This window comes from Poromitra crassiceps (genome assembly GCF_964638095.1).
Source record: "Poromitra crassiceps genome assembly, chromosome: 3".
NCBI lineage: Eukaryota > Metazoa > Chordata > Actinopteri > Beryciformes > Melamphaidae > Poromitra > Poromitra crassiceps.
In genome coordinates, this window is record NC_139625.1 from 1,375,195 (window position 1) to 1,402,857 (window position 27,663).

The following is a 27,663-nucleotide window of genomic DNA, read 5'->3' on the forward strand; positions in this document are numbered from 1 at the left end:
AGGGTTGCGGGTTCGCACCACCGTGCTACCTCCGGCTTGGTCGGGCATGGGAAGCCGGATTGGGGGTATGTGTCCTGGTCGCTGCACTAGCGCCTCCTCTGGTCGGCTGGGGTGCCTGGTTCGGGGGGGGAGGGAGCTGGTGGGAATAGCGTGATCCTCCCACGTGCTATGTTCTGCCGGTGAAGCTCCCCGCTGTCAGGTGAAAAGAAGCGGCTGGCAACTGCGCATGTGTCGGGGGAATCATGGTGCTAGTCTACGGCTCTCCCCAGATCGACAGAGGGTGGAGCAGCGACCATGGCAGTGGGGGGCGAATTGGCCAAGTACAATTGGAGAGAAAATGGGGGGGGGGGAAATCTGGAAAAAATCAATCAATAAAAATGTGTTGTGTAAAGTGTTAAAAATTAAAATGATAAGTTTAGTTTGTCTTGGTTAGTGTGACCAGGCAAGCTGTCACGCATCCTCTTGTGTTACAGGTTATCCATAAACATGCCAGGCGAAGTTAAAGTGTCCGCTACCAAACTGAACAGATGGGGGCGCACATGGGCCTGTAAAGAAGCGTGGGATTTATTTATGGTTACAGAACACGCAGACGGTCATAATACTGTGCAGACTTTCTACGTCATTTACAAACATGAAGAGGATTAAATATTGCTATCAGATCAGTAGTACAGCGCCACTATTTGAACTGTTTGGATGCAAGTGGTTTTATCTTTTAGATGGAATGTGTCTTATGCAGAAGATGTTTTTCTTCACGTGTAAATTAATAACAATGAATAATAACAATTGATTCCAGCTTGTGTTTATTCTTTCTTGAGTCCAAATTTACCTTTGAAACACATTTTGTGCAAACCAAACAAATAAGAAAAAAAGTCCTACTGATGAGGCATTTCAGTGCAATGTTGCTCAACAATATAGCTATAGTAATCTTTCAGTTACTGATTTAAATGCTACAGGAGCCACATAAGAACATTTTAAAGGCTGTATATTATAAACAATATATACATATGAGAACTAAAAATAAAATTGCCATAGGTGCTTGACTGATTGATTGATTGAAACGACTGAGGATCACCTGTGAACCTTGGTGGACAGTCAGAATTCACTTTCCACGGAGCCATGACACTTCACTATTGCTAATTGCTTTTAAAAGGGATACGCCAACATTTGTGGAGTTTGGTCCATTTGTCATATTGCCTAAATACACAACCATGATACACAATGCCTTTAACATCATTCTCCATGCAGTATACAGTGAGCTACAGTCGTTCAGTTAGTTAGTATTGCCAATTAATTGGAGGAAATGGTACAGCCGTTCAAAGTCACCAAAAACACATTTCTAACAGCGCCAAAAAGCTCTATGTACATGTTGTGACTCGGGTACTCACCACGAGATGAAATATTAATCCAAAATGCTGAGAAATGCTCTTTTTTTTAAGGTAAATAGATTCAAACAAGGAAGTAACTCGGTGTGGGGATTTACTATGAAAATGATGTTTCACGTAACTATGGATTATTATTTCATCACATGGCGAGTACCTCGAGTCACAACATGCACATAGAACTTTTAAATGTGTTTTTAGTTACTTTGAACGGCTGTACCGTTTCCTATAATTCATTGGCGATACTAACTGGACGACTGTAGCTCACTGTATACAAATAGTATACTAATAGTATACACTAACAGTAATACTGTACGGAGAGTGACGGTAAAGGTATTGTGTATCTTGGTTATGTATGGGTGATATGTCAAATGGGCAAAACTCCCAAAAGTTGGTGTATCCCTTTAAGCAAATATTTTGTGGCACACTGGCAAAGTACTACCTGCTCTTAGAGTACCAACCAGTACTTTCTTTAGTACTACCTGCTCTATCAACCAGTACTTTTCCCTCAAATCTTCTCCATGTCTTGCGTACATATCACCCCCTGGAGTGGACTGATGGCTTCCTCCTAGACTAGGAGCCCAGTGTGTTGATGCGTGCCATTCTCTGCTGGAGGCTATGCAGGAGGTGTTTGGGCAAGTAGTCCCAGGAACTAGCCAGGCGCTCCCTATGCTGCAGAGCGGCCTCCATACAAAATCTGGAGACAGATGATAAACAGGATCCAGATGTATAACATTTAGCATCAGAAGGAGAATATCAAATACAAGTCCACTTTGTTAAGCAGTGAGTTCCCTTCTGCTCATACTCACCCGACTAGTGATTTGGGCTGAACATTGAAAACCAACAACTCATTGCTGTGAGCCTGTTCGGGGGGGAAGGGCAAAGAGAGAATGTCAACATCAAGAAAGAGAGTCTCAATATCTTCTGTACGGATAGCATGGTTTGATCTTTGTGTGTGTGATGTGAGGTTATGTGTATGTGACTCACAGCTCTGTGGTGAGACAACAAGTTGTTGGCACAACCTCCAAACACAAACACCTCCCCGTCTGGACCCGAGCACGCTGTGTGCCACAGTCTGGAACACACAAGCACAAAGTCAGGAGATGTCGTGCTCGAGCCACGTGCTCTTTTATGGGTAGTTGTGGCTCTTTTAAGTCTTACTTAAAATAAATATAGAAATAAATCAATCAATAAAAAAATAAAGGGAGGAACGGGACTTTTTTTTTGATTGTGGCTCTTGCAAAGATGTTTTGTGTGTCAATGTGGCTCCTGAGTAGGGCAAGGTTGTGTATCACAGACCCCCAATAGAAACATGATTCATGTCAGTGTCTTGCACAGGAACATTACAGCAGGGAGGGTCAAATGCTGCTTGCTGAAACAGTTCACAGGTTCAAGAACAGTCTACCTACTTAAAGCTGCATTCAGTGATGTTTTTGTGTTAAATGATTCTATATTCTGACAGCAATCACTGAAATAGAGTGTTTGGTGAGTGACTTGAAACCCCCAACTGTCCTCTATCTCTCTCCTGTAGTCATGCCTGCAGGGCGGACGTATCTCTGCAACTGTAACTCATAGAAACTCACAGATGGCTGCATTGGATTTGGGGTGGAAAAATACATATAGGTCATATATATATATATAGGCATCGGGATCTGTCCTTCCCTTTCCCAGAAAAACATTTATCTGATTGGATAGTGGGAGGTTGACGCCAAATTTGTATCCAATCAGAGAAATGTTGACATTTTCTGGGAAACGGAAGGTCAGATCCGTGAGTCTCTACGAGTTACGGTTGCGGAGATACGTCCACCCTGCCTGAAGTACTACAGGAGAGAGATAGAGGTCAGGAGATACGTCTGCCCTGCCTGAAGTACTACAGGAGAGAGATAGAGGACAGGAGATACGTCTGCCCTGGCTGAAGGACTACAGGAGAGAGATAGAGGTCAGGAGATACGTCTGCCCTGCCTGAAGTACTACAGGAGAGAGATAGAGGACAGGAGATACGTCTGCCCTGCCTGAAGGACTACAGGAGAGAGATAGAGGTCAGGAGATACGTCTGCCCTGCCTGAAGTACTACAGGAGAGAGATAGAGGTCAGGAGATACGTCTGCCCTGCCTGAAGGACTACAGGAGAGAGATAGAGGTCAGGAGATACGTCTGCCCTGCCTGAAGTACTACAGGAGAGAGATAGAGAACAGGAGATACGTCTGCCCTGCCTGAAGGACTACAGGAGAGAGATAGAGGTCAGGAGATACGTCTGCCCTGCCTGAAGTACTACAGGAGAGAGATAGAGGTCAGGAGATACGTCTGCGCTGCCTGAAGGACTACAGGAGAGAGATAGAGGTCAGGAGATACGTCCACCCTGCCTGAAGTACTACAGGAGAGAGATAGAGGTCAGGAGATACGTCTGCCCTGCCTGAAGGACTACAGGAGAGAGATAGAGGACAGGAGATACGTCTGCCCTGCCTGAAGGACTACAGGAGAGAGATAGAGGTCAGGAGATACGTCCACCCAGCCTGAAGTACTACAGGAGAGAGATAGAGGTCAGGAGATACGTCTGCCCTGCCTGAAGGACTACAGGAGAGAGATAGAGGTCAGGAGATACGTCCACCCTGCCTGAAGTACTACAGGAGAGAGATAGAGGTCAGGAGATACGTCTGCCCTGCCTGCAGGACTACAGGAGAGAGATAGAGGTCAGGAGATACGTCCACCCTGCCTGAAGTACTACAGGAGAGAGATAGAGGTCAGGAGATACGTCTGCCCTGCCTGAAGGACTACAGGAGAGAGATAGAGGTCAGGAGATACGTCTGCCCTGCCTGAAGGACTACAGGAGAGAGATAGAGGTCAGGAGATACGTCTGCCCTGCCTGAAGTACTACAGGAGAGAGATAGAGGTCAGAAGATACGTCTGCCCTGCCTGAAGGACTACAGGAGAGAGATAGAGGTCAGGAGATACGTCTGCCCTGCCTGCAGGACTACAGGAGAGAGATAGAGGACAGGAGATACGTCCGCCCTGCCTGAAGTACTACAGGAGAGAGATAGAGGTCAGGAGATACGTCTGCCCTGCCTGAAGGACTACAGGAGAGAGATAGAGGACAGGAGATACGTCCACCCTGCCTGCAGGACTACAGGAGAGAGATAGAGGACAGGAGATACGTCCACCCTGCCTGAAGGACTACAGGAGAGAGATAGAGGACAGGAGATACGTCCGCCCTGCCTGCAGGACTACAGGAGAGAGATAGAGGTCAGGAGATACGTCCACCCTGCCTGAAGTACTACAGGAGAGAGATAGAGGTCAGGAGATACGTCTGCCCTGCCTGAAGGACTACAGGAGAGAGATAGAGGTCAGGAGATACGTCTGCCCTGCCTGAAGGACTACAGGAGAGAGATAGAGGTCAGGAGATACGTCTGCCCTGCCTGAAGTACTACAGGAGAGAGATAGAGGTCAGAAGATACGTCTGCCCTGCCTGAAGGACTACAGGAGAGAGATAGAGGTCAGGAGATACGTCTGCCCTGCCTGCAGGACTACAGGAGAGAGATAGAGGACAGGAGATACGTCCGCCCTGCCTGAAGTACTACAGGAGAGAGATAGAGGTCAGGAGATACGTCTGCCCTGCCTGAAGGACTACAGGAGAGAGATAGAGGACAGGAGATACGTCCACCCTGCCTGCAGGACTACAGGAGAGAGATAGAGGACAGGAGATACGTCCACCCTGCCTGAAGGACTACAGGAGAGAGATAGAGGACAGGAGATACGTCCGCCCTGCCTGCAGGACTACAGGAGAGAGATAGAGGACAGTGGGGGGTTCCAAGTCACTGACCAAACACTCTATTTCAGTGATTGCTGTCAGAATGTAGAGTCATTTAACACTTATTTTAACACAAAAACATCACTGAATGCAGCTTTAATATGCAACTGCACACACACTGTGAGCTGAGAGAATTACCTGTGGCTCTCTGTGTGACCATGTTTGAACAGTTTCCACTCATTTCTGCTCACGCAGTACAGCCAGGCATCACCTGTAAGACACAGATTACCCCATCTAAGTCACACAAATGTGCTGTCACTGTCCAATCTGTAGATGTGATACAGCATCCAAGACAACTCTGAGCACAACTTTCAATCCAGATTTTTTCCCCGATCCCCCGGAATAGTTGCGCTCACGCCGTTTGTAACTCAGACACAGTCGGAGTTACAAAAACATACACAGCTGGCTAATTTCATTGGTAAAATAGCTGTTGAATTCAACAGATTGCTATAATCAAAGTGAAATCTAAACAATATAATCACATATTGCATAATTACACCTCAAATTAGGTCAACAAACACTTTGATGACGTCAACTCGGACAAATTGGAGCTCAAAATGATACCCGGATTTCTGACGTGTAATTCCGACCTCGACGACTGTTTTGACAATTTGTTTTTTACAGGTCGGAGCCCACTTTGTCGTGCGTTCCGAGTTGTGGTGAACACAACATGAGTCACACATGCGCGAGTGTAAAAGGTTATGGCACAGACCTCCCGTTACCCATGAGCTCACTACCACACATTCATGTGTACCTGAATGTAGTCTCACACTTGAATAGCATTCAGGTTGATGTAGACTCACTAGCCAACTATAGCTTTTATGTTGCCATGGCCATTTTATTAAATCACTAGTTACCGAGTTGGCTAGGTAGCTAACTGATGTAGCAAACAAATCCATCCTGTTTCACATCACATCAGCCAAAGTGATGATAAATATGGATAGTGCTTTGTTTCCAATACTTGTTCACCAAAGCTAGCTAGCAGCTAAAATGTTGTCAAATACGACTTAGATCAGGTAGCAACTCAGATTGGGTCGTGACAATGAGTCAAATAACTGGCAACTAAACAGGCAGTAAGAACTTGGGTTAGAGATTGCCTGGGACTGGGGATCATTTTGGATTATTTGCTCCTCCAGGACAAGTGTCACACTCACTCAGTGCCTCTCTGTCTGTGGTGAAACCTCCGAAGAGGAAGATGTGGTCTGGTGACACAGGAGTGAAGGAGTGCCAAGATCTGCCCACGGGACCCTGCTGGGGGACACTCCTGTGGGGACAGAAAGTCAATGAGCTGTAAGCCAGAATAGTCATTGTGAGGCCAGACTGATATAGGCTGACATCTCTGCAACACCTACATTTCATGCCACTCCCATGTCTCCATGTCAATGTAGTACAGGTCATTTAACCGGTAGTTCTGTGGAGGGGATGAGAGGTGTTGAGATTGACTGATAAACATTTTGGGCATCATTTGTGATAATATATGCAAACCTGATACATTGTGAAGTTCTGTATATTAAACTGAATGTTTTGCATTTTTTTATCGTTTAGCTATTTTGGCAATCCATGTTTACAATACATGACAGAAATTCTCAAGCAATAGAGAGCCAAAGTGAAACGTCACTTCCTGCTTTCTCGCGCTCAAAAGCTTTGCCGGTAGAGAAAGTGACGTCACTTAGGCGACAGTGTATGTAGTCTTTCTGATTTATAACTTCTAGTGCAACAGTTTAGCGACAAACTGCGACTTTCTTGACATGCAAAGTTATGCTTTAAATTGACAAAATGTACGTTGGCACCCCGTGGCACAATTCAAACGGGATCAAAAAAGTAATGTTATTCTCCGTTCACCGCCATTCATATTCTTCAGCAGCTGGTACAGGGAGAAAAGCAGGAAGTGACGTTCACTTTGCCTCTCTATTGGCTAAATAGGCCCAAATGTTAAATTGTTGCTTTTCTCTGACCTTGTATCGTCCTCCAAACACATAGCCTCTGTTGCCCACTGTGGCACAGCCATGTGCAGCTCGGGGGGACGGGGGGTTCCCCTAGATCACGTCAGATAGAAAGATTCAGGGGTCTTTTTCAGCAGTAAAAACTGGATTACGGCACATAACAGGTACAAGGTATGAAATAAATGGGGTTTATTATGAAATATGAGGCTACTGTTTGCTATTAGGAAACACCAGAGTTTAAAGCTAAGTGTTAAATAGCTTAAAGGTAAGTGTTAAATAGCTTAAAGGTAAGTGTTAAATAGCTTAAAGGTAAGTGTTAAATAGCTTAAAGGTAAGTGTTAAATAGTTTAAAGCTAAGTGATAAATAGCTTAAAGGTAAGTGTTAAATAGTTTAAAGCTAAGTGTTAAATAGCTTAAAGGTAAGTGTTAAATAGTTTAAAGCTAAGTGTTAAATAGTTTAAAGCTAAGTGTTAAATAGTTTAAAGCTAAGTGTTAAATAGCTTAAAGGTAAGTGTTAAATAGTTTAAAGCTAAGTGTTAAATAGCTTAAAGGTAAGTGTTAAAATAGCTTAAAGGTAAGTGTTAAATAGTTTAAAGCTAAGTGTTAAATAGCTTAAAGGTAAGTGTTAAATAGTTTAAAGCTAAGTGTTAAATAGCTTAAATGTAAGTGTTAAATAGTTTAAAGCTAAGTGTTAAATAGCTTAAAGGTAAGTGTTAAATAGTTTAAAGCTAAGTGTTAAATAGCTTAAAGGTAAGTGTTAAATAGTTTAAAGCTAAGTGTTAAATTGCTTAAAGGTAAGTGTTAAATAGTTTAAAGCTAAGTGTTAAATAGCTTAAAGGTAAGTGTTAAATAGCTTAAAGGTAAGTGTTAGATAGCTTAGAGGTAAGTGTTAAATAGTTTAAAGCTAAGTGATAAATAGCTTAAGGGGGTCTTAATCGGCCTCGGCTGGGTCAACTGGGCGAGGGTGTATGATGTTGAACTGACCCGAAACACCTTATGACCCCAGTCAACATCACTGATGACGCGTCCCAGCGCATGCTGAAGTATGTTTAATGTAACTATATAGCTCTGGGTTTTCTGACCAGTGACAACTAGGAATAGACTAGGTGACAACCAGGTATAGATTGGTGACAAACTGGAGAGACAGTTGACGGTCGGAGAGACGGCAACCCGGTACGGGATGGGTTAGCACCCCAGACTGGTTCTCTCGTGAGGGAGAAATCCACAAACGCTACAGATTAGTCTCCCGAAAATCTGTGTGAACATCGGCGCGGCCTGGGGTCCTTCAGGCTAGAGCGAGGTGCTCGGCGCAGCCGGATGACGTGCAGCGCACAGGCCTTCTTGAGGCATCTTTTCCACTGGATGCCTGACAACCAGGCATATAGCCCGATGCCTGTGTTGCTGGGAGGGCCTGGTAAGACGAAGGAGGAGAGCGGCTGGCAGACAACCCACAATGGCTTAGCCTCCATGCACTGAAGGGTCTTTCAATGCTGCGGCGTAGCACTAGCTTTATTGCAGCGGATTGGGCATGATCAACCCTTCCGCGGGCAACGTTGCAGATAGAGTAGGAGGGCTGATCCGTGTGCGGCTGCTTCTGGGATGCGGGTCGGGGTCTTAATCGGCCTCGGCTGGGTCAACTGGGCGAGGGTGTATGATGTTGAACTGACCCGAAACACCTTACGACCCCAGTCAACATCACTGATGACGCGTCCCAGCGCATGCTGAAGTATGTTTAATGTAACTAAAGGTAAGTGTTAAATAGTTTAAAGGTAAGTGTTAAATAGCTCTACATTCCGACAGCAATCACTGATAGAGTGTTTGGTCAGTAATGTGGGTCTCCCAGTGCCTCCGCTCTGCAGCAAACAGAAAATACATTTATGGAATCCTCTCTGCTGATTGGATACAAGTAGGATGGGATCCTCTCTGCTAATTGGATAAAAGTAGGATGGGATCCCAGAAAATGTATTTTCTGTATAGGCTACTGCAGAGCAGAGAAGAGGACCCATGTTACTGACCAAACTAGGGATGGTGAAAATTATTTTTTTCTCCCCTGACCAACAACCGACGCTCATGAACCGAAATAACTAAATAAATATAGCCTCATGCATTCCCCTGGCTGGCTACATGCTCTCTGTGTCTGCCTGCACTGACTATGTAGGCTACATGCTCTCTGTGTCTGCCTGCACTGACTACGTAGGCTACATGCTATCTGTGTCTGCCTGCACTGACTACGTAGGCTACATGCTCTCTGTGTCTGCCTGCACTGACTACGTAGGCTACATGCTCTGTGTCTGCCTGCACTGACTATGTAGGCTACATGCTCTCTGTGTCTGCCTGCACTGACTACGTAGGCTACATGCTCTCTGTGTCTGCCTGCACTGACTACGTAGACTACATGCTATCTGTGTCTGCCTGCACCGACTACGTAGGCTACATGCTCTCTGTGTCTGCCTGCACTGACTACGTAGACTACATGCTCTCTGTGTCTGGCTGCACCGACTACGTAGGCTACATGCTCTCTGTGTCTGGCTGCACTGACTACGTAGGCTACATGCTCTCTGTGTCTGGCTGTACTGACTACGTAGGCTACATGCTCTCTGTGTCTGCCTGCACTGACTACGTAGGCTACATGCTCTCTGTGTCTGGCTGTACTGACTACGTAGGCTACATGCTCTCTGTGTCTGCCTGCACTGACTACGTAGGCTACATGCTCTCTGTGTCTGCCTGCACTGACTACGTAGACTACATGCTCTCTGTGTCTGGCTGCACCGACTACGTAGGCTACATGCTCTCTGTGTCTGGCTGCACTGACTATGTAGGCTACATGCTCTCTGTGTCTGGCTGTACTGACTACGTAGGCTACATGCTCTCTGTGTCTGGCTGCACTGACTACGTAGGCTACATGCTCTCTGTGTCTGGCTGTACTGACTACGTAGGCTACATGCTCTCTGTGTCTGCCTGCACTGACTACGTAGGCTACATGCTCTCTGTGTCTGGCTGTACTGACTACGTAGGCTACATGCTCTCTGTGTCTGGCTGTACTGACTACGTAGGCTACATGCTCTCTGTGTCTGCCTGCACTGACTACGTAGACTACATGCTCTCTGTGTCTGGCTGCACTGACTACGTAGACTACATGCTCTCTGTGTCTGGCTGTACTGACTACGTAGGCTACATGCTCTCTGTGTCTGCCTGCACTGACTACGTAGGCTACATGCTCTCTGTGTCTGCCTGCACTGACTACGTAGGCTACATGCTCTCTGTGTCTGGCTGTACTGACTACGTAGGCTACATGCTCTCTGTGTCTGCCTGCACTGACTACGTAGACTACATGCTCTCTGTGTCTGGCTGCACCGACTACGTAGGCTACATGCTCTCTGTGTCTGGCTGCACCGACTACGTAGACTACATGCTCTCTGTGTCTGGCTGCACCGACTACGTAGACTACATGCTCTCTGTGTCTGGCTGCACCGACTACGTAGGCTACATGCTCTCTGTGTCTGGCTGCACTGACTACGTAGGCTACATGCTCTCTGTGTCTGGCTGCACCGACTACGTAGGCTACATGCTCTCTGTGTCTGGCTGCACCGACTACGTAGGCTACATGCTCTCTGTGTCTGGCTGCACCGACTACGTAGGCTACATGCTCTCTGTGTCTGGCTGCACTGACTACGTAGGCTACATGCTCTGTGTCTGCCTGCACTGACTACGTAGGCTACATGCTCTCTGTGTCTGCCTGCACTGACTACGTAGGCTACATGCTCTGTGTCTGCCTGCACTGACTACGTAGGCTACATGCTCTCTGTGTCTGCCTGCACTGCACATGAGCGGGAGAAGGACAGCGAGACCCTGCAAGACAGGGCAAGATGTCTCCCCTCGTCTTTAAAGACCTTAGTTCAGGGGTGGGCAACATGTTTTTCCTGAGGGCCATACTGACTTAAAGTCCCTGGAAACCAGAATCCACAAAAACGTTCTAACTATGTTATTTAGGGTCTTATGTTAGTAATTGTGTCCCTCAGAAATTATTATACATTACTTTCAACCCAAAGCCTTAAAATCGACACTTTTCTACAAGATTCTACAAGGTACTTCCTCATTGAAGAGAGCAGTGTGCGAGGTGCTAAAATGCAGGAGCTTATGACGTCATAAGCTCTATATAACCTTTGTACACGCGCGCAACTTGCCCTTCTCCTTTTGTCCGTTCTTTGCCCCCACAGCGCTCGCTCAGTGTCTGTGTGTCTCTCTCCCACTCTGTGTGCCGAGCGCTATGCTATGCTCTCTCTCTCTCTCTCTCGGGACTAGTGAGAGAGAGAGCACAGAGAGAGACACACAGCCTGGTGACGCGAGGTTACACACACACACACACAGGGTAGCGCTGTGCAGTCGCAGCAACAGTCTCTCCCTCTCCGAGCAACGAACACACACACACACACACACACACAGACACACACACACACACACACACACGATCTCTCTTTCTCTGTTTCCCTCCCCCCCCCCCGTCTCTCGCGCTCTCTCTCTCCCTCTCTCTCGGAGACCTGTAGTCTTGCACGCACACACACACACACGGGACACGCCCACACAGTCCGCGGGAGAAAATACACTCTAAAATCTAATTGATTCTCATGACTTTTGTCATGACTGTCAAACCTAAATTTATATACTTTGCGACGTTCATCATCGTTCAAATTTGGCTGGTGGCTTATTAACATAGATTCCTGTGATGTGATGAACTCAAAACGCTAAATAATAATAAAATATTTCTGGTTTCCAGGGACTTTAACATCAAGTAAGTGAAGGGCCACACATTGGAGATTATACCTGCCACACTCCTGATTTTCGTGGGAGTCTCCCTATTTTTAACCCTCTCTCCCGTTGTGATTGGTAATTTCTTGTTAATCTCCTGATATAATAGTGATACAAATCCAATGGCTGTAGCAGATAAGATTTATTAACATAATTCTGCCTTTTATTGAGTTTTTTAGGGTCGTTTTGTTTTTCTTTGAGTCCGGCCCTGGGGCCGCATTTTGCCCCCGGCCCCAGGGCTGCAAGAAATGACTGTAGAAGAGTAATTTCTTACAGATGAGATTACTTTTAGCCTTTTAGTCATGAAGATTATTGAAAGATATTCCATATTCCAGACTGAAGTGTTATAACAGAAGTGGAGTATTGGCCAGAATGACATGAACATTGTCTACTTGTTTCTTTTTAGAGCACGCCATGTGAAATTACTTCTATCTCTCGCATTTCTCCCAGTCTCTCGCCTCTCCTCCGTGTGTCACTCGCTCGCAGCAGCACTGGGAAGCAGGCCACAGACAGGCAGAATCGATGATATTTGATTGGCTGAGTAGCATCATGTGTGATGATTTACAGCGCATGCATTGGTCTGTGAGCTTCCTGGCAGATAAAGCAGTAACATAAAGGCTAGAAAAGCAGGTGCCGGTTAAAATAGAAACGCTCCGTGAAAATGTAACAATTCTCAATGATTTGTAGGTTATAGGGCTCGGTCCGGACAGTACGGCGTCTGGCTCCGGATGCGGACCGGAGTCCGGACTTTGAGGATCGCCACTTTATTCTATTTTTAATTCAGTTTTTAATTGAATACCACTTACAGCACCTTTAAGAGTACCGTAAATTCCGGACTATAAGCCGCGGCTTTTTCCCCGTTTTTTGGCCCTGCGGCTTATATAACGGTGCGGCTTATCTATGGATTTTTTCAGAAAAAGAAAAGAAATACAAATAAAATCTCTCTTTTTTAGCACTCTTTCTAACTATAAATCCACTTCTGTTTTAATTTCCTCTCTTGCCCTCTTTTCACCACACCGCGGACACTGTGTGCACTGTAAAAATAAACAAAGGTGGTGTTGTGTTATGTTGTTTTGTTGAAATGTTACGGTAATACGGTAAATGGGAGCTTCCTCAAACAGCCATCTCTTTCCCGACAATCCCCTCTGTGCGTGACCCCTTACATATGGTAATTACGGTAAGCAAACGGCCACTCGGCCAACAACTCCCTCCCCCGACTACCAGGAGAAAATCACAAACTTCGGCGAATTCACACAAAGGAAGATCAAGGAATATTCCATCGAACCGGAGCAGATCATAAATATGGATGAAGTGCCTTTGACATTCGACCTGCCACTCACTCGGCCTGTTAACAAGAAAGGTGAATCGTCGATCACATTGAGAACCACTGGGCACGAGAGAACGAATTTCACTTGTGTTCTGGCCTGCTCTGCATCTGGAGTAAAGCTGCCGCCAATGGTGATTTTTAAGCGGATTACGATGCCGAAAGAGAAAATTCCCAGTGGGATATGCCTCAGAGTCAACAAGAAAGGGTGGATGATGGAAAGTGTCATGAAGGAGTGGCTGGCTGAGTGCTACGTCAAGCGCCCTGGAGGATTCTTTCACCAAAAAAAAGCTTTGCTCGTTCTCGACAGCATGAGGGCTCATATAACAGATTCCGTGAAAGCAGCCATCAAGACCACAAACTCCATTCGGGTTCCGAAAGGCTGGACTGCTGCGTGATGATGACGCCGGCACAGCTGGGCGCCTTCAGAGGCTGTTCGATTCCGACACCGACAGTGACGAAGAGGAGTTCCTTGGTTTTGAGAGTGACAACGAAGGAGAGAGGAGAGTGGTTGACGAAGCCACCCTGAACCTGTTCGTTTCCGACACTGAAGTTGAGGACTTTGCTGGTTTCAGTACGGAGGAAGAAGAGGAAGACGAGGATTAGTGACTTGACTTTGACTCTGACTCTGTTTTTGACGCTGCACCTTCACCTAAAAGATGAAGACAAGGATTACGGTACCTGGTTTGATTGTTGACAGCACCTTTTGTTGAAATGTTAATAAATGGGAGCTTCCCCAAACAGCCATCTCTTTCCCGACATTCCTCTCTGTGCACGAACCCTTACATATGGTAATTAAACATCAAAACACCCGCGGCTTATAGTCCGGTGCGGCTTATATATGTAAAAAACAGTCAATTTTGCTGCTGCGGCTTATATACCGGTGCGCCTTATAGTCCGGAATTTACGGTAGTTGGCTCTCTGTCTGCACACTTATGTGTATGTGTGTTGACATTGGCTGTGTGTGTGTGTGTGTGTGTGTGTGTGTGTGTGTGTGTGTGTGTGTGTGTGTGTGTGTGTACATGTTCACCTTGGTGATGGGTTGGCTCCATGTTGATGTCTCCAGATCCAGGATATGGATGTGATTGTTCCAACCTTGCCCAGGACTGTCCCACTGCAACACAACCACAGGGAGTTTAAAAGAAGAATGAAGTTTAAAAGCACTGGACTAAAAAAGTACAAACAAGACATTTCGGTGTTCATCCAAACACCATCATCAGTTGTAAATTCATGCTAGAAAAGTCACATGACAAACATGGCATGAAGTCACATGATTTGTTGAGATGTAGTGTGTTTGCCAGAGAAGATGATGCTTTGTCCATAAAGCTTTTTTTAAACAGCATTGTAGGCTGAGGAAAAGTGATGTCTCAACCCCCCTCCTCTATTTAGTGAAGGCTGTTCCACTTTAACATAGATGGCCTCCTTGTCACCGCTTTCCAACGACCCATCTTCTCTGTCCAAGATGTGGACACCATGGTCTTGAAAACTGTGTTCCTTGTGTTGTTAAGTGGGTGTAGACTGCTGAGTCTTGTCCAGAGGAGTTTGCTCGCCTGTGTTGGAACATGCGTCTATTGAGTGGCTGTTTGGTTTCCCCAATATAAAGATCTTTGCACTTCTTCTTATTGCATTTGACCACAGATTAGGGATGTTCATCAATTATCGAAAATCGATAATTGATCGTTAAGGAATTTAATCGATCATGTGGAATTTGGATCGATTGTTGTTATTATTTAAAAAAATATATATATATGTATGTATATATATATATATATATATGTATATATTATTGCGTACTAGGTTTGGGTGGAATTCGTTCCTCCTCGCCCTACTCCATTGCACAGCCGACTAACGTGAGGTGGAGCTTCATATAGTCTCTAGTTTTCTGGCTGGGCACGGGCCTTTGTGCCAACAAAACTGTTTTAAACATGGGGAATTCACACCGGCATGCGCCGGGGACACAAACAAACGCACCCAGCGGTCTGCGGACCTCAGTGAGGCTCAGGCCTGTTGATTTGACTCTTGTGCTGTCAGCTAAGCTGGAAGACGCCGATTGCCTTACATCATGTAACCTGACATGTAACATGTTTGTTTACCTGGCCACAGCGCTAGTGTCTGATATTCTTACTACACAGCGGCATCGCCATTATAGCTGGCCGAGAACGCGCAACGTTATTACCAGACCAGAGTAAAAAAATATATATATATATATATATATATATATATTTATAAAACGGCTCTCTCAAATCAAGCAATCTGATTGGTTCACAGCCATCGTATAAATCCCGTAACCCACTCTCATAACCCATGGCCATGGGACACAACTCTCTTACTAAAAGGCTTTGGTTACCTCAAATGACAATGTAGAAAAAACAAAATGGCGGAGACAGCTGTCAGATCCTTGTGAATCGATCTTCGCTTATAACTTTACTAATACTTCACAGAAAATTATGTTTTGTACAAGAATAGACGCGGGCTAATGTCTTCTTTGCAAAAAAAAGGCTGTTAACCCCGCATTTCTAAATAAGACGTAACGTTAGTTGGTGTCGGGCTTTGCAGAAAGCTCTCAGCTTCTCAGCAAGCGCTGAGAATGCAGCGCTGCGCTCAAGCTGCGTGTCGGGCTTTGCAGAAAGCTCTCCGCTTCTCAGCAAGCGCCAGGATTGGCCAATGTCAACTTCAGTCTCCAGAACGATCCAATCAAATCACCCACACGTCTATCTTCTTGCTAGAGGTCCCGCCTTTCAGTAGTGTTTCAACTGACTCTATCAGAATGTCATGCCAGTCGGACTTATAGTATTATTATTATTATTATTATTATATTATCATACTTGGAAACCGTTTTATAAAAGCAATATAGCATGAGAGCCAGTGTGTTGTGGCAAATATTTCCCGCTGATAAGCTGTTATCCCACGAGGCCGCTGCTGAGCAGCGGGATATATGCCACAACACACGCAGCTCGAGTGCTATATTGCTTTTTTTTTTATTAAATAATATATTTAATAATAATAAATATATTATTATTATTGTGCTTGCAGATAGGCAAGCACAATCTTAGAATCTCTCATACTTCTTTATTTTTCTTTATTCTGTTTTCTTCTATCCAAAAGTTGTGTTCGCCATTTCTCCTACAGTTTTCACACTACACAGACATGGAAGACATCAAAACGTGCGGCTCATTGAGGAATCGTGTGCATTTGGATTGCTAAGGGTTTCGTTAGCCGGTTTTCGCGATATTGGCGTTAACGTACAATTTTTTTTCCCATTCACTTGAATGGGGTTTCGAAATCGTTGGCATTAAATTAGCTCTAGCTCAGACACCGTATGACCTGCTATTACTAAACTTTGTAGGTAGGTTTACAGAGTCACCTTTTACTATGTGCGGGAAAATTACACTATTTGACCAGATGGTGGCGCTATAACAGCCGTCCTTACGTTTTGTTCCATAACTTTTGAACCGTAAGGGCTACATTAAAAATTATTTTTTCCCTGGATTCCTTGGGTCATTCCGCATCTGCTGATATAGGCCCCGCCCATTTCCGTCTAACTAGATTTTCCGCCATTTTGAATTTTGTTGAAAAGCGTTTTTTCGCTATTTCTCCTTCAAATTTGGCCCGATCTTCACCAAACCACATCACAGAGCGTGTGTGGACTGTCCTGCACAAAACTTATTTTGCGTATTTTTTAAATTCCGCACCGTTGCTATATAATCGACCTCCAAAGTTCTGTGGGTGGGGCCTATTTCACAAAGATCGTCCGATGCTAACCAAACTTGGTACAGGTGTGGACGGATGTACTCTGAGCCTATAGGACAAATATTGTGTCATTTCGCCTCTAGGGGGCGCTATAGCAGCATTCAGTACCTGTACCTTCTAAATTGTTTTTTTTTAAGGGCGGCAGGAAGTGCTAATTCATTAGAATTATGGCCAGCCTTCCTTCTTGTATTGACACTTGACACTTCTGAGCTGATTTCAGAAAAGAAAGTGTCATTTGGCCTGTAGGGGGCGGGGGTGGGTGGGGCCTACTTCACAAAAACCGCCATAACTCCGGACCACATTGTCCGATCCGAACCAAACTTGGTCCAGGTATGCACATATGTACTCTGAGCTGATAAAAATAAAATTGTGTTATTTCACCTATAGGGGGCGCTATAGCAGCATTCAGTAGCTGTATCTCACAAACTGTAAGAGTGACTGTTCCCAAATTGGGTACATAGGTTCATAGAGTACTCTTCTAATCTGGCCTAAAAAATTATACCAATTGACCTCACGGTGGCGCTATAGCTGCCCTCTTTATGTTTTGGTTTGTAAGTTTGGAACCATAGCTTCTACGATCAAAATTCTTTCTGCCCTGGTTTCCTTGGCTCCTCCCGCTTGTACTCACAAAGGCCCGCCCATTTCCCGCCCACAACTACTTAGTACACCCTAGCAACGATCTACGAATGCCCTATACCGATGAGCCGAAAACACCATAGCATCCAGTTAATACACCCTTGCAACGGCCTAAACACGTCCTAGCTACACATTGCCGATTGGGGCTGTATTGATACTGGATGGGAGGGCGGGGTCTAAGGCAGGGGCGGTGCAAAGGGGGCGGAGCGTCACGCGGGAGCAAGCACAATCAAATTTGCTTCAGCAAATTTAGCCCGTTCTAGTTATTATTATTACGCTATCGATAATCGATTAATCGATAATTGATCGTTAATTTTCCCGATTTTCGATTATGGAAATTTTTCAAAATGAACATCCCTACCACAGATACCAGGTTGCTCTTTCAGATGTTTTGGAATCTGGTCGTTCAGATGGACCAAAGGCTGTGTCGGTGTCTCTGTGTCTCTGTGTCTCTGTGTCTCAGTGTCTCTGTGTCTTCTTAGGTTTGAAACACACAGGGATGTTGTGCTCTGAGAAAACCCTTCAAAAGCCCAGCCACATCACCTCACCTGTAAGCTGCTGGGAACACCATCTTCTCTGGCAAACACAGTAGGGACTAACATCTCATGTGACTTTTATTTAACCTTTATTTAAACAGGAAAGTCCCATTGAGATTAAAAATATCTTGTTACTTCCTGTTGCAGTCATTACAACTGATGATTGTGTTTGGATGAACTCCTAAACATTGTTTGTACTTTAGTCCAGTGTTTAATTTTTTTTTTTAACGTTCTATCACCTGGGCATTTTGAAATTTTAATTGAAATTTATTTGAAAATTTGAAAACATTTCGAAGTCATAATAATGCGACAACCCAAAATCGAATTACTCCCGTATAAGATTATAAAATAAGTGTCTTTATGGTGGGCACTCAAGCCTCTTTGTATAACTTGCTATAAATAGGATGAAAATCATTTATTTTTCTCCTTTTTAGTTTGAAACAAATGGCATTAAAAATGATGCGACAATTGAATTGAGTGTTTGCGTTGACCGTGTGATGGGTGTTATTCAAACCATGTGATGGGTGTTATTGTTTACGAACCACAAATACCATTGCATCATCATATTCAAAGGTCCCTCGATGAGGTCCTTGTACAGCGTAGCCATAGCCCCCAAAGAATATGAGTCTGTGAACAGAATATGATCAAGACATAACTTCTTTACAATATCTCTCCCGTGAAAACAATCAGTGATTCCTCTGTGTACTCCGATGCATTTCTCACTGTAAAGTTTAAACCAATAAAAAATAACTGAAATTAAAAAAATAAGAGCTTTGTTGAATACGGGTAATGAACACATTATTCTGAGTCTGTTATTGTTGAATAACAGGCTGCTGTTACACATCTAAGTATATCACTACTATGTCTAGAGGTCTAGTCCATTATGTTGGATTTCTGTTGGCAGAAACTGGTAAATTACTTTAACTTCTAATAAACACATTTTAAATCAATCTTTCATGTCTTTGTCTTTCAAGTCTGGTACAGTAACTTATTGTACAGTAACTACTGTACTACAGATAGATAGACAGACATACAGGGTTAGGGTTAACCCAACCCCTAACCCTAACCCTTCGTACCGAACCGGGACCCCAAAACTGAGGTACGTACCGAACTGTGACTTTTGTGTACCGTGACACCCCTAGCGTACAACAAAATATTCAAATTCATATCACCGATTTGCAAACCAAGATTTTCATTTTTTATTTTAATTTATTGGGCTAAATCATTAATAAACAAAGCAAAGAGGGGAGGGGAAATAACGTCACCCTGTTTGACCCCAAGTGGGATAGAAAACCACCTCGTTTTCATATCGTTCACCTGCACACAGGCAACCAGGGATTTATATAAAGGCTTTATACAATTTTCCATCCACACCAGCCGAAATAAGTTTAAACTCCATTAAATCCCTGTCAACGCAGTCAAACGCTTTCTGAAAATCAATAAAACAAAGAAAAAAGTGGATTTCCCCTCAGAAATCCTAGCTCTAATGACTGTATTCACAGAGTAAACATGATCTAAACAGGACCTGTGTGTTCTGAATCCTCCACAAGTATGTTTTCAACCTCTGGGAACTGAGACAGCCTGGTGTTTAAAATGTTAGAGTACAACTTATAAACTGTTCTTAAAAGGCTAATGCCCCTGTAGTTAAGTGGCTACAAGTGGGACAGTATTGTTGCTTCTGCTTCACATGATTCTTGAGTGGCCTTGTAGAGCTTATTTTGCAATAAAGATGGGCTTGCTGTACTTTATCCCTTATTTGCATCCTACCACTTTCCCAAGCAGAGTGGGTGAATACCTGGGATTTGAAACTTATTCATACTCTAACATCTTCTTTAAAGGGACAGGCCAACTTTTTGAGAGATCCACCTATTTGCCATATTGCCCATACATGAACAAGATAAACAATGTTTTTATTGTCACTCTCCGTGCAGTACATTGTGAGGTACAGCCCTGTAGTTAGTTAGATTCGCAAATGAATGGGAGTTACCGGTTCAGCTCCATACCCCCGTTCAATCGCCCAAAATACACCATTCCAACAGCGCCAGAAACACTCACATATACATGTTGTGAGCGGTTGTATACTCACCACCACGCAATGAAACAATCCAGGAAACGGCCATTTTTCAAAGTAAATCCACACACCGAGATCTACCAAAGATTAACCAAACTAAGCAAGAGTAACTCATGTTACTTCCTAGTTTGCCATGAGGCGCTGTACACAGGTGCATGCGCTGTGTACAGCGCCTCATGGAAAACGAGGAAGTAACTTCGGTTGTACTCTGTTAGTTCGGTGACTCTGCGTTTGTTTGAGGAGCTGTGTGAAATCACTGCACCTGGCGGCCGTGTTTGGAGAGTAGTTGTGGCGATCTATTTACCTTCGAAAATGACCGTTTCTCCGCATTTTGGATTATTATTTCATCACACGGTGAGTACACGAGTCACAACATGACTTGAGCTGTACCGGTAACTCCCATTTATTTGCGAATCTAACTAACTGCAGGGCTGTACCTCACAGTGCACTGCACAGAGAGTGATGACAAAAGCATTATTTATCTTGTATGGGCAATATGGTGAATCTCTCAAAGAGTTAACACATTAACGTTTGGTGAAAAGCAAAAGAGTGTGAGACACTTTGTATTCATCCCTCACCTGTTCTTCTGAACCCAGCAGCCTAGTTTGTCCTTGCAGGATGGAGGAAGTCCTTTCAGATCCCTCATTTCCTCCCAGACCAGGCGGGGAGCTCTCAGGGGGAGCCGGTAGATCTGGAAACAGCACAGAATACAGTTGCTTACAAGTTGAGATCAGTAGAAGATCAGCACAAATGGCACTACTCTTGCATTCAGACTAGCTTGCGATCATCTGAACGCACCTGAACGCAACATGCAAGATACCCGCTGAATAAGTTTCCAAATGTTCATGTCATTCTGGCCAATACTCCACTTCTGTTATAGCATTTCAGTCTGGAATATGGAATATCTTTCAATAATCTTTATGGCTAAAAGGCTAAAAGTAATCTCATGTGTTAGAAATGACTGTTCTACATTGAAGTAATCATTTAAATAATTAACTTGTTGGTTTTGGATTTATTTAGCTTCAAGAGTGCATTTTTGTTCTTGTGTGACCCTCAACACAGGCTTTGAGAATCCCGGGCCACTTACTGATACTTATGCTTAAATTAACCCACTCATATTCTGGTTTATTTCAAGAAAAACATTTTGGCTAGTGGAAATTCTAATTGGCTGGTAACTTTAAAATCTAGCAGCCATATTGGCAGGTGGTCAACAAAGTTAATTTCAAGCCCTGCAGGGAGAGCAGGTGGTGACATATAGTGAGTGAGTGAGAAAAGGATCAAATATTGGTGGTTAAGACTGAATAATGACATCACAACTGTTAATTATAAATGAGTTATTCCTCTAAACCTGGCTTCAAATGCCCCAAATTTTTCACGCTGGCGCCGTTCAGCCCTTTTTTGTGGCCCTCTCTATCATCAAAGTTCCTGGGTTACGGCATGACAATATTTGTTCGGCCCCCGGCAACAATCTGGGTTTCTCATGTGGCCCCCCATGAAAAATAGTTGCCCACCCCTGTTCTATCGTCTATTTTACTCTAAAGTTTAAACGGGTGAGTTCTATAGAAATTCACCCCCTGTACAGTTGTTATGAAAGGGATTCAACCAAATGATGTTTTGAACCAGGCTGTAAACATGCTTAATCCTGTCGTAAAGACGGGCATTTTATCATGGGGGTGAATGGGCAACTCCCTTGGAGCCAGCCTCAAGTGGCCATTCGAGGAACTACAGCTTTCAGTATCTCTTCTGCTGCTTCCTCTGTCAAACCCTGATTGAAAATTGTGAGATTTGTTCCACCAGACAACTGAATAAAAAAATAAAAAAATATAAATTTGTATGGAATTATAAATAAGACTAATCATGCACTTAGCAAATTGTATCCCATTAAATTATTTTGAAAAGTAATTTGTTTTTTCTTTAAGATATTGATACTGGACTCTTGATTTGTTCTGATTTGACTTGGTGTTCTACATTTAGACTTGAGAATGTGCCTCCAGATTTGAAACTGTGATATTTTTAAATGAGGATTTCAAAATGACAAGAGGATGTTGCGGAATTTGCTTGGCACAAACACAAACTTTACCCTGTTTGGGGGCATCTGGGTAGTGTAGCGGTAGATTCCCTGCCTAACAACACGAGGGTCGCAGGTTCGCACCCCTGTGTGTTACCTCCGGCTTGGCGCCCCTCAGTCGGGGTGGAAGGGAACTGGTGGGAATAGCGTGATCCTCCCAAGTGCTAGGTTCTGCCAGTGAAGCTCCACGCTGTCAGGTGAAAAGAAGCGGCTGGCAACTACGCATGTGTCGTCTGAGCTATGGTAAAAAAAATGGTAAATGGGACTGCATTTATATAGCGTTTTTTATCCAAAGCGCTTTACAATGTGCCTACATTCACCCATTCACACACCGAAGGCGGCCAGCTGCCACGCAGGCACAGCCATCGGGAGCAATTTGGGGTTCAGTGTCTTGCCCAAAGACACTTCGACATGCAGACTGGAGGAGCCGGGGACCGAACTACTGACCTTCTGGTTGGTGGACGACGCGCTCTACCTCCTGAGCCACAGCCGCCCCGGCTCTCCCCAGATCAGCAGAGGCTGGAGCAGTGACCGGGGCAGCAGGTGGGCAAATTGGCCAAGTACAATTGGGGAGAAAATGGGGGAAGGAAATCAGGAAAGAAAAAAAATTACCCTGTTTGTGTTTCCCCTGGCATGATGCCCTCCAAACAGATACAGGACTCCATCGACACAAACCCCACAGCTGCCTGACATGGACGTGTGCAGGTTCCCTCCCGTTATGTGCTTTGTCCTGTCAATAGATGTGAATTTGTATTAGTGACCCTACAGTACTTTCCTTTCATTTCTGTGACATGATACTGATGATGGTTGCTAACCGTTATTAGGGGTGCACCGATCACGTTTTTTGCCACCGATCACCGATCACCTATGAGAAATATCTGCCCAACCGATCATCGACCGATCACCGATTACCGATATATATATATATATATATTTATTTATTTTGTAAGCAGCTATAGCAGTCTATTATAGAACAGTTTCCATTTTACATATAGGCCTACATTTCATGCATCAAATTGAAAGTGCAGCACATTTTCTTTTTTTTCTACATCAATATTTTATACTGTGTAGGCTAAAGGAAACCGCCAACATGATTTTTTGTGTGTGAGATAATTGGAGCACAAGACATGTTGAACTAAATGGCTCGTAGTTCAGTCCAGTTCCCTCAGTTCAGTTTATAAAAGAACAAAAATCGTTCCACTTCGGGATTTCCATGTTACCAGTTCAATGCAGTTCAGTTCACTCAACAAAAATACTCCATTTTCCGGGATTTCCCTGTTACACAAGAAAAATAACTTCGACCCAAGTAAACTATTTTATCGATTAAGCTAAAGCGGCTAAAGCTAACCGGCGCTATTAACGTTACGAGGATACACGCACATATGGATCAAACACGGACTTAACAGCATGCAAATGCCTCGGTAGGCGGGAGGACTGGAGGTAACTTCTCTCTGCTGAGTCTGCTCTAATCACCAGCTGATGTGTGTGATTCAAAGACGCAAGGGGTGTGTTGACAGTCTGGTGTGGTGTGTGGAGGTGAGTACACTGACGAAAGCAAAGCGTGTGCTTTGCAACACAATGATATAAACGTTAGAGCACAATATGAAAGTTAAACGATAGACATTGAAGACATGAAAATGGGCTGCCTCATGTTTCTCACGTGCAGCATGATCGGCTATGCAATCGGCGACAATAAAGTAATATCTGCAATCAGCAGATCACATATTTGAGGTCAAAATCGGCCGATACAGATTGCGTGCCGATCGATCGGTGCACCCCTAACCGTTATGTTATCAATACACAATAGAAATGGTTATTACCATACTCCTGACTCCATATTATATGCCCAGATCTCAAATCTCGGCAGGTACAAGTCAAAGAATCCGAGGTTTTGAGTGTTCTTGTTGCAGGGGGAGAAAAGAATCGCTTAGATAAACATGTCATCTGTGGGCAGAATACATAACAATATGTGTCAGGCTCTTCATGTAAGATGCTTACCTTGTAGCCGCCCCACACATACATCAAGTTCCCATCGACCACTGCAACATGACCACTGCGTTCAGCCGGGGCATCCAACTCAAACGACTCTGACGCTTCTTGATCCAGCACCGGCATTCCGTGGTCTCCATCATCTTGCTCCATCTCTGCCATGGTGTCCTGCTGGGGCAGGAGAAAGAGGAGGAGTCAGTCTCTGGTTCAAAAGACAAATCACCCACTATGTCTGTGAATGATGTCACCCAGATATGAGAGACAATGGGACATTAGCCACATGAACATGCTAGCCAAGGGTAACTGACTTGGTATATTCTGTCTACCAGGGTTGGGGTCCCTTAATGAATCAATTCCAATTCAACGGATGAATTGGAAACAGAACTTGAAAATATCTGCAGGAAATATAATTAGAATTTCAGGAAGTTTAATTTATGCAAAGAAATTGCATTATTATTATATTTTCTTTTCCACATATCTCAATTTTGAATATCATAAAACGTATATTCATGTAATCATAATACATACATTATGACTGAATGCATTTGATTTGTTTTCATTCTTAATTGATTAATGTTTGATTTATACGGAACAAACATATACATACAATACTTTTGTTTTTGCTCCCGTTCTTCTTGATTTGAAATAAAGGATAAAAGACTTCTTCTATGCACACAAAATACTCATTTTTCGCTCATATTTTGTTCAGATTTGTTTAAATCCACATTCTTTACCAAGATAATCCATCCACCTGACACCACCTGACCTATACGAGGGATCCGCCGAGCAGCATTTTGGTAAACAAACTGCGTCACTGGGTGGCAACGGCAATGGAAATGGAACCCTATGAAGCCTGAGCTTTGGGAGACTTGAGTGTCTGACTCTTAGCCTGGTAAACCAGCCCGTCACGTGAAGTCACATTTAATTTGGTTCTGCGTGACGGTCTGGCCCCGACACCAGGAGCATGGGCGGGCGTAGTTGCCTTGACAGACAACTCCTTCAGCCAATCAGCGTCGGATCCAATCAAACCCAAATCCACTCGGGAGAATGGCAAAAACACATTTTCCGCCGAGAAACTCTGCGGTTGCGGCGATACTCCTGTACTTGTTTAATTGTTGTTATTGAGTCTATTTGTGCAATAACTGCACTTTATGGCTGTTTAAACTAGACAAACGCTGACATGACTCCTCGAGACGATCAGGCAAGGAGGCGGCCATTACTGTTTTGTTAGTGCAGTGCTAGTGGCGTTCCTGATTGGCCAACTTGCGCTGTCAATCACAGCGGCGTCGCCACTGGCGTCGGGGCCAGACCGCCACGAGAACCAAATGAAATGTGAGTTCACGTGACGGGCTGGTTTACCAGGCTATCTGACTCTAGCCCGCTGACTCTGTTTACATTTTAAAAACTGCAACAGTTCACACAACTTTAACACAACATGCATATATTATACATCAAACTCTTGAGCTACTTCTGCTCTCACTCAGAATGTCCAAATATAAGTGATGTGATGTATAGTTTTTGAGATATTAAACGTTTGTTTGGCACAACTCATACTAATAACTGCTGCGGGGTTCCACATTTCTGGGTGGCAAGTGACGTCACGCTGATTCGTCCTATTAAGATGCTGATAAACAGGGGCGTCACAGGGTTTTCCCACTAGTGGGTGAAAATAGTAGCCAGCATGGGACAGGGCGGGGGAATCTGCAGGAAGTCCGAACACTGCCTAGCCGGGAAACTAGCCTTCTCATGAAGCGACACCTCTGAGTTACACACAGCACAAACAGCACGCTTGTGACGGTGTTGGTTGGCTTGTCTATAGCACATGTCTATATAGCACAGTATTGCAATATTGGTTATTGTGACAGAAAGAAAGTAGCCGGCTGGAAATGTTTCAATGTCCGGCCATTTAGCTGCCGCTTATGGAAAACCCTGGCGTCATGCAAGCCAAAATTCTGAGGGGGCGACATTCGGCAGTGACCAAAGGATCACAGTAACTAACAGCATTTCATTTCCACATGTTTGTTAAGGGGATTGATGCTCTATACTACTTCTACTACTACTGACCGCCATGATCCCCCCCGCCCACACACACACACCCTCAGTTTCAATAGGCACGTCGCTTCTGCTGATAAACAGCATTCCTCGTATGCAATCTTGCATATTGTGGCAATAAAGTGATTCTTGTTGTCACTTTCACTCAGTCAAATGTGCAGTTTTAGCACACAACACAATGCCACAGATGTCATAAGTTGGACCCAGATCATAAGCGTTATCCAAGGCAACGTTAGAAAACACAACTTAGCTTGCAAATTGTGTAGCAACTTACCGGATGATTACTTCGGTATGTCAAACTGGCTAGTTTGAGCTGTTAGCGTCGTTTCTGTAATCGAGCGGAGAAACCAAATGAAGCCCCATTATCGACACTCAACATATTTTGTGCTCAGCAGTAGGTCAGCGAGCACCTAACAGCTGTTCACCAGAGAACAACGCTACGTCAGGTAAAATAAGTTGCCTATAATGTTACACTATCGTCTCAGTGTGGTATTAAAAGCCTTCTATCTCCAGTGGAAAGTATTCGCACCTGTCTTGGCCTACCTTGTCAGATGTTTGTTTTCGTGTACATTTCAAAAGCAGAACGCCATTTTTGTTTTTGTGGTCTTCTTCGTCTTCTTCTTTTAAGATTTATTGGCGGTTGGCAAACTACGAATTGGTGCATTACCGCCACCAACTGGTATGGAGTGTGGATCAGAATGATCAGAATCTAGTAGGCCTACACAAAATGTAACAATTATGGTTCAAATGGGAGGGGGGGGGGGGGGGGGGCATCTCCAGTCATAAGTCATCTTAACTATTCCCAATCCTAACCCTAAAATACCCGTTTTGCTAGTCTTTTTTTTATAACTTTGTTTATTAGTTTTTATAAGAAAATAAAGACATCACAAAAAATACAATACAGAACACACAATACAATACAAATAAAATAAAAACAAAATGGTGGTGATACACAAGAAAGGTTACATACAGGATATCGGATGTAAGTTATATGGAGATGACGGAAGACACAGTCTCATACATTGTATTTTCCCAGCAGGTTGACCATGGGTTGCCAAATTTTCTGAAATACCCCTTCTCGGTTTGAGATAGTAAATCGGATTTTCTCTAGATGCAACACATTTCCTACTTCCTTAAGCCACATATCAAATGTAGGACAATTCTCAGATTTCCAGGACTGTAACAGCAGTTTTCTGGCTAGCAGAGTGGATAGAGAGATGGCCTGGGCCTCATATCTGTGGATGAGTTTAAGTATCTAGGGCTCACTTTGGACTCCACACTCTCTTTCAAGAGTCATATTAAAAG

At 44.1% G+C, this 27,663-nt stretch overlaps 1 protein-coding gene across 1 annotated transcript; it reads right to left on the reverse strand.

The window, feature by feature from the left end:
- Positions 1-804: 804 nt before the first annotated feature.
- On the reverse strand, positions 805-26,941 carry LOC310773497 (kelch domain-containing protein 2-like). The gene is made up of 14 exons (XM_083633389.1): positions 26,902-26,941; positions 24,316-24,474; positions 24,138-24,217; positions 22,930-23,047; positions 20,828-20,940; positions 18,730-18,805; positions 14,287-14,370; positions 7,139-7,219; positions 6,536-6,594; positions 6,338-6,447; positions 5,322-5,394; positions 2,367-2,454; positions 2,189-2,241; positions 805-2,076 (listed from the first exon to the last, which is right to left on the reverse strand). The coding sequence occupies exons 2-14, from the start codon at positions 24,466-24,468 to the stop codon at positions 1,953-1,955; spliced, it is 1,212 nt and encodes a 403-aa protein (XP_083489515.1). The 5' UTR covers positions 24,469-24,474; positions 26,902-26,941; the 3' UTR covers positions 805-1,952.
- Positions 26,942-27,663: the final 722 nt, after the last annotated feature.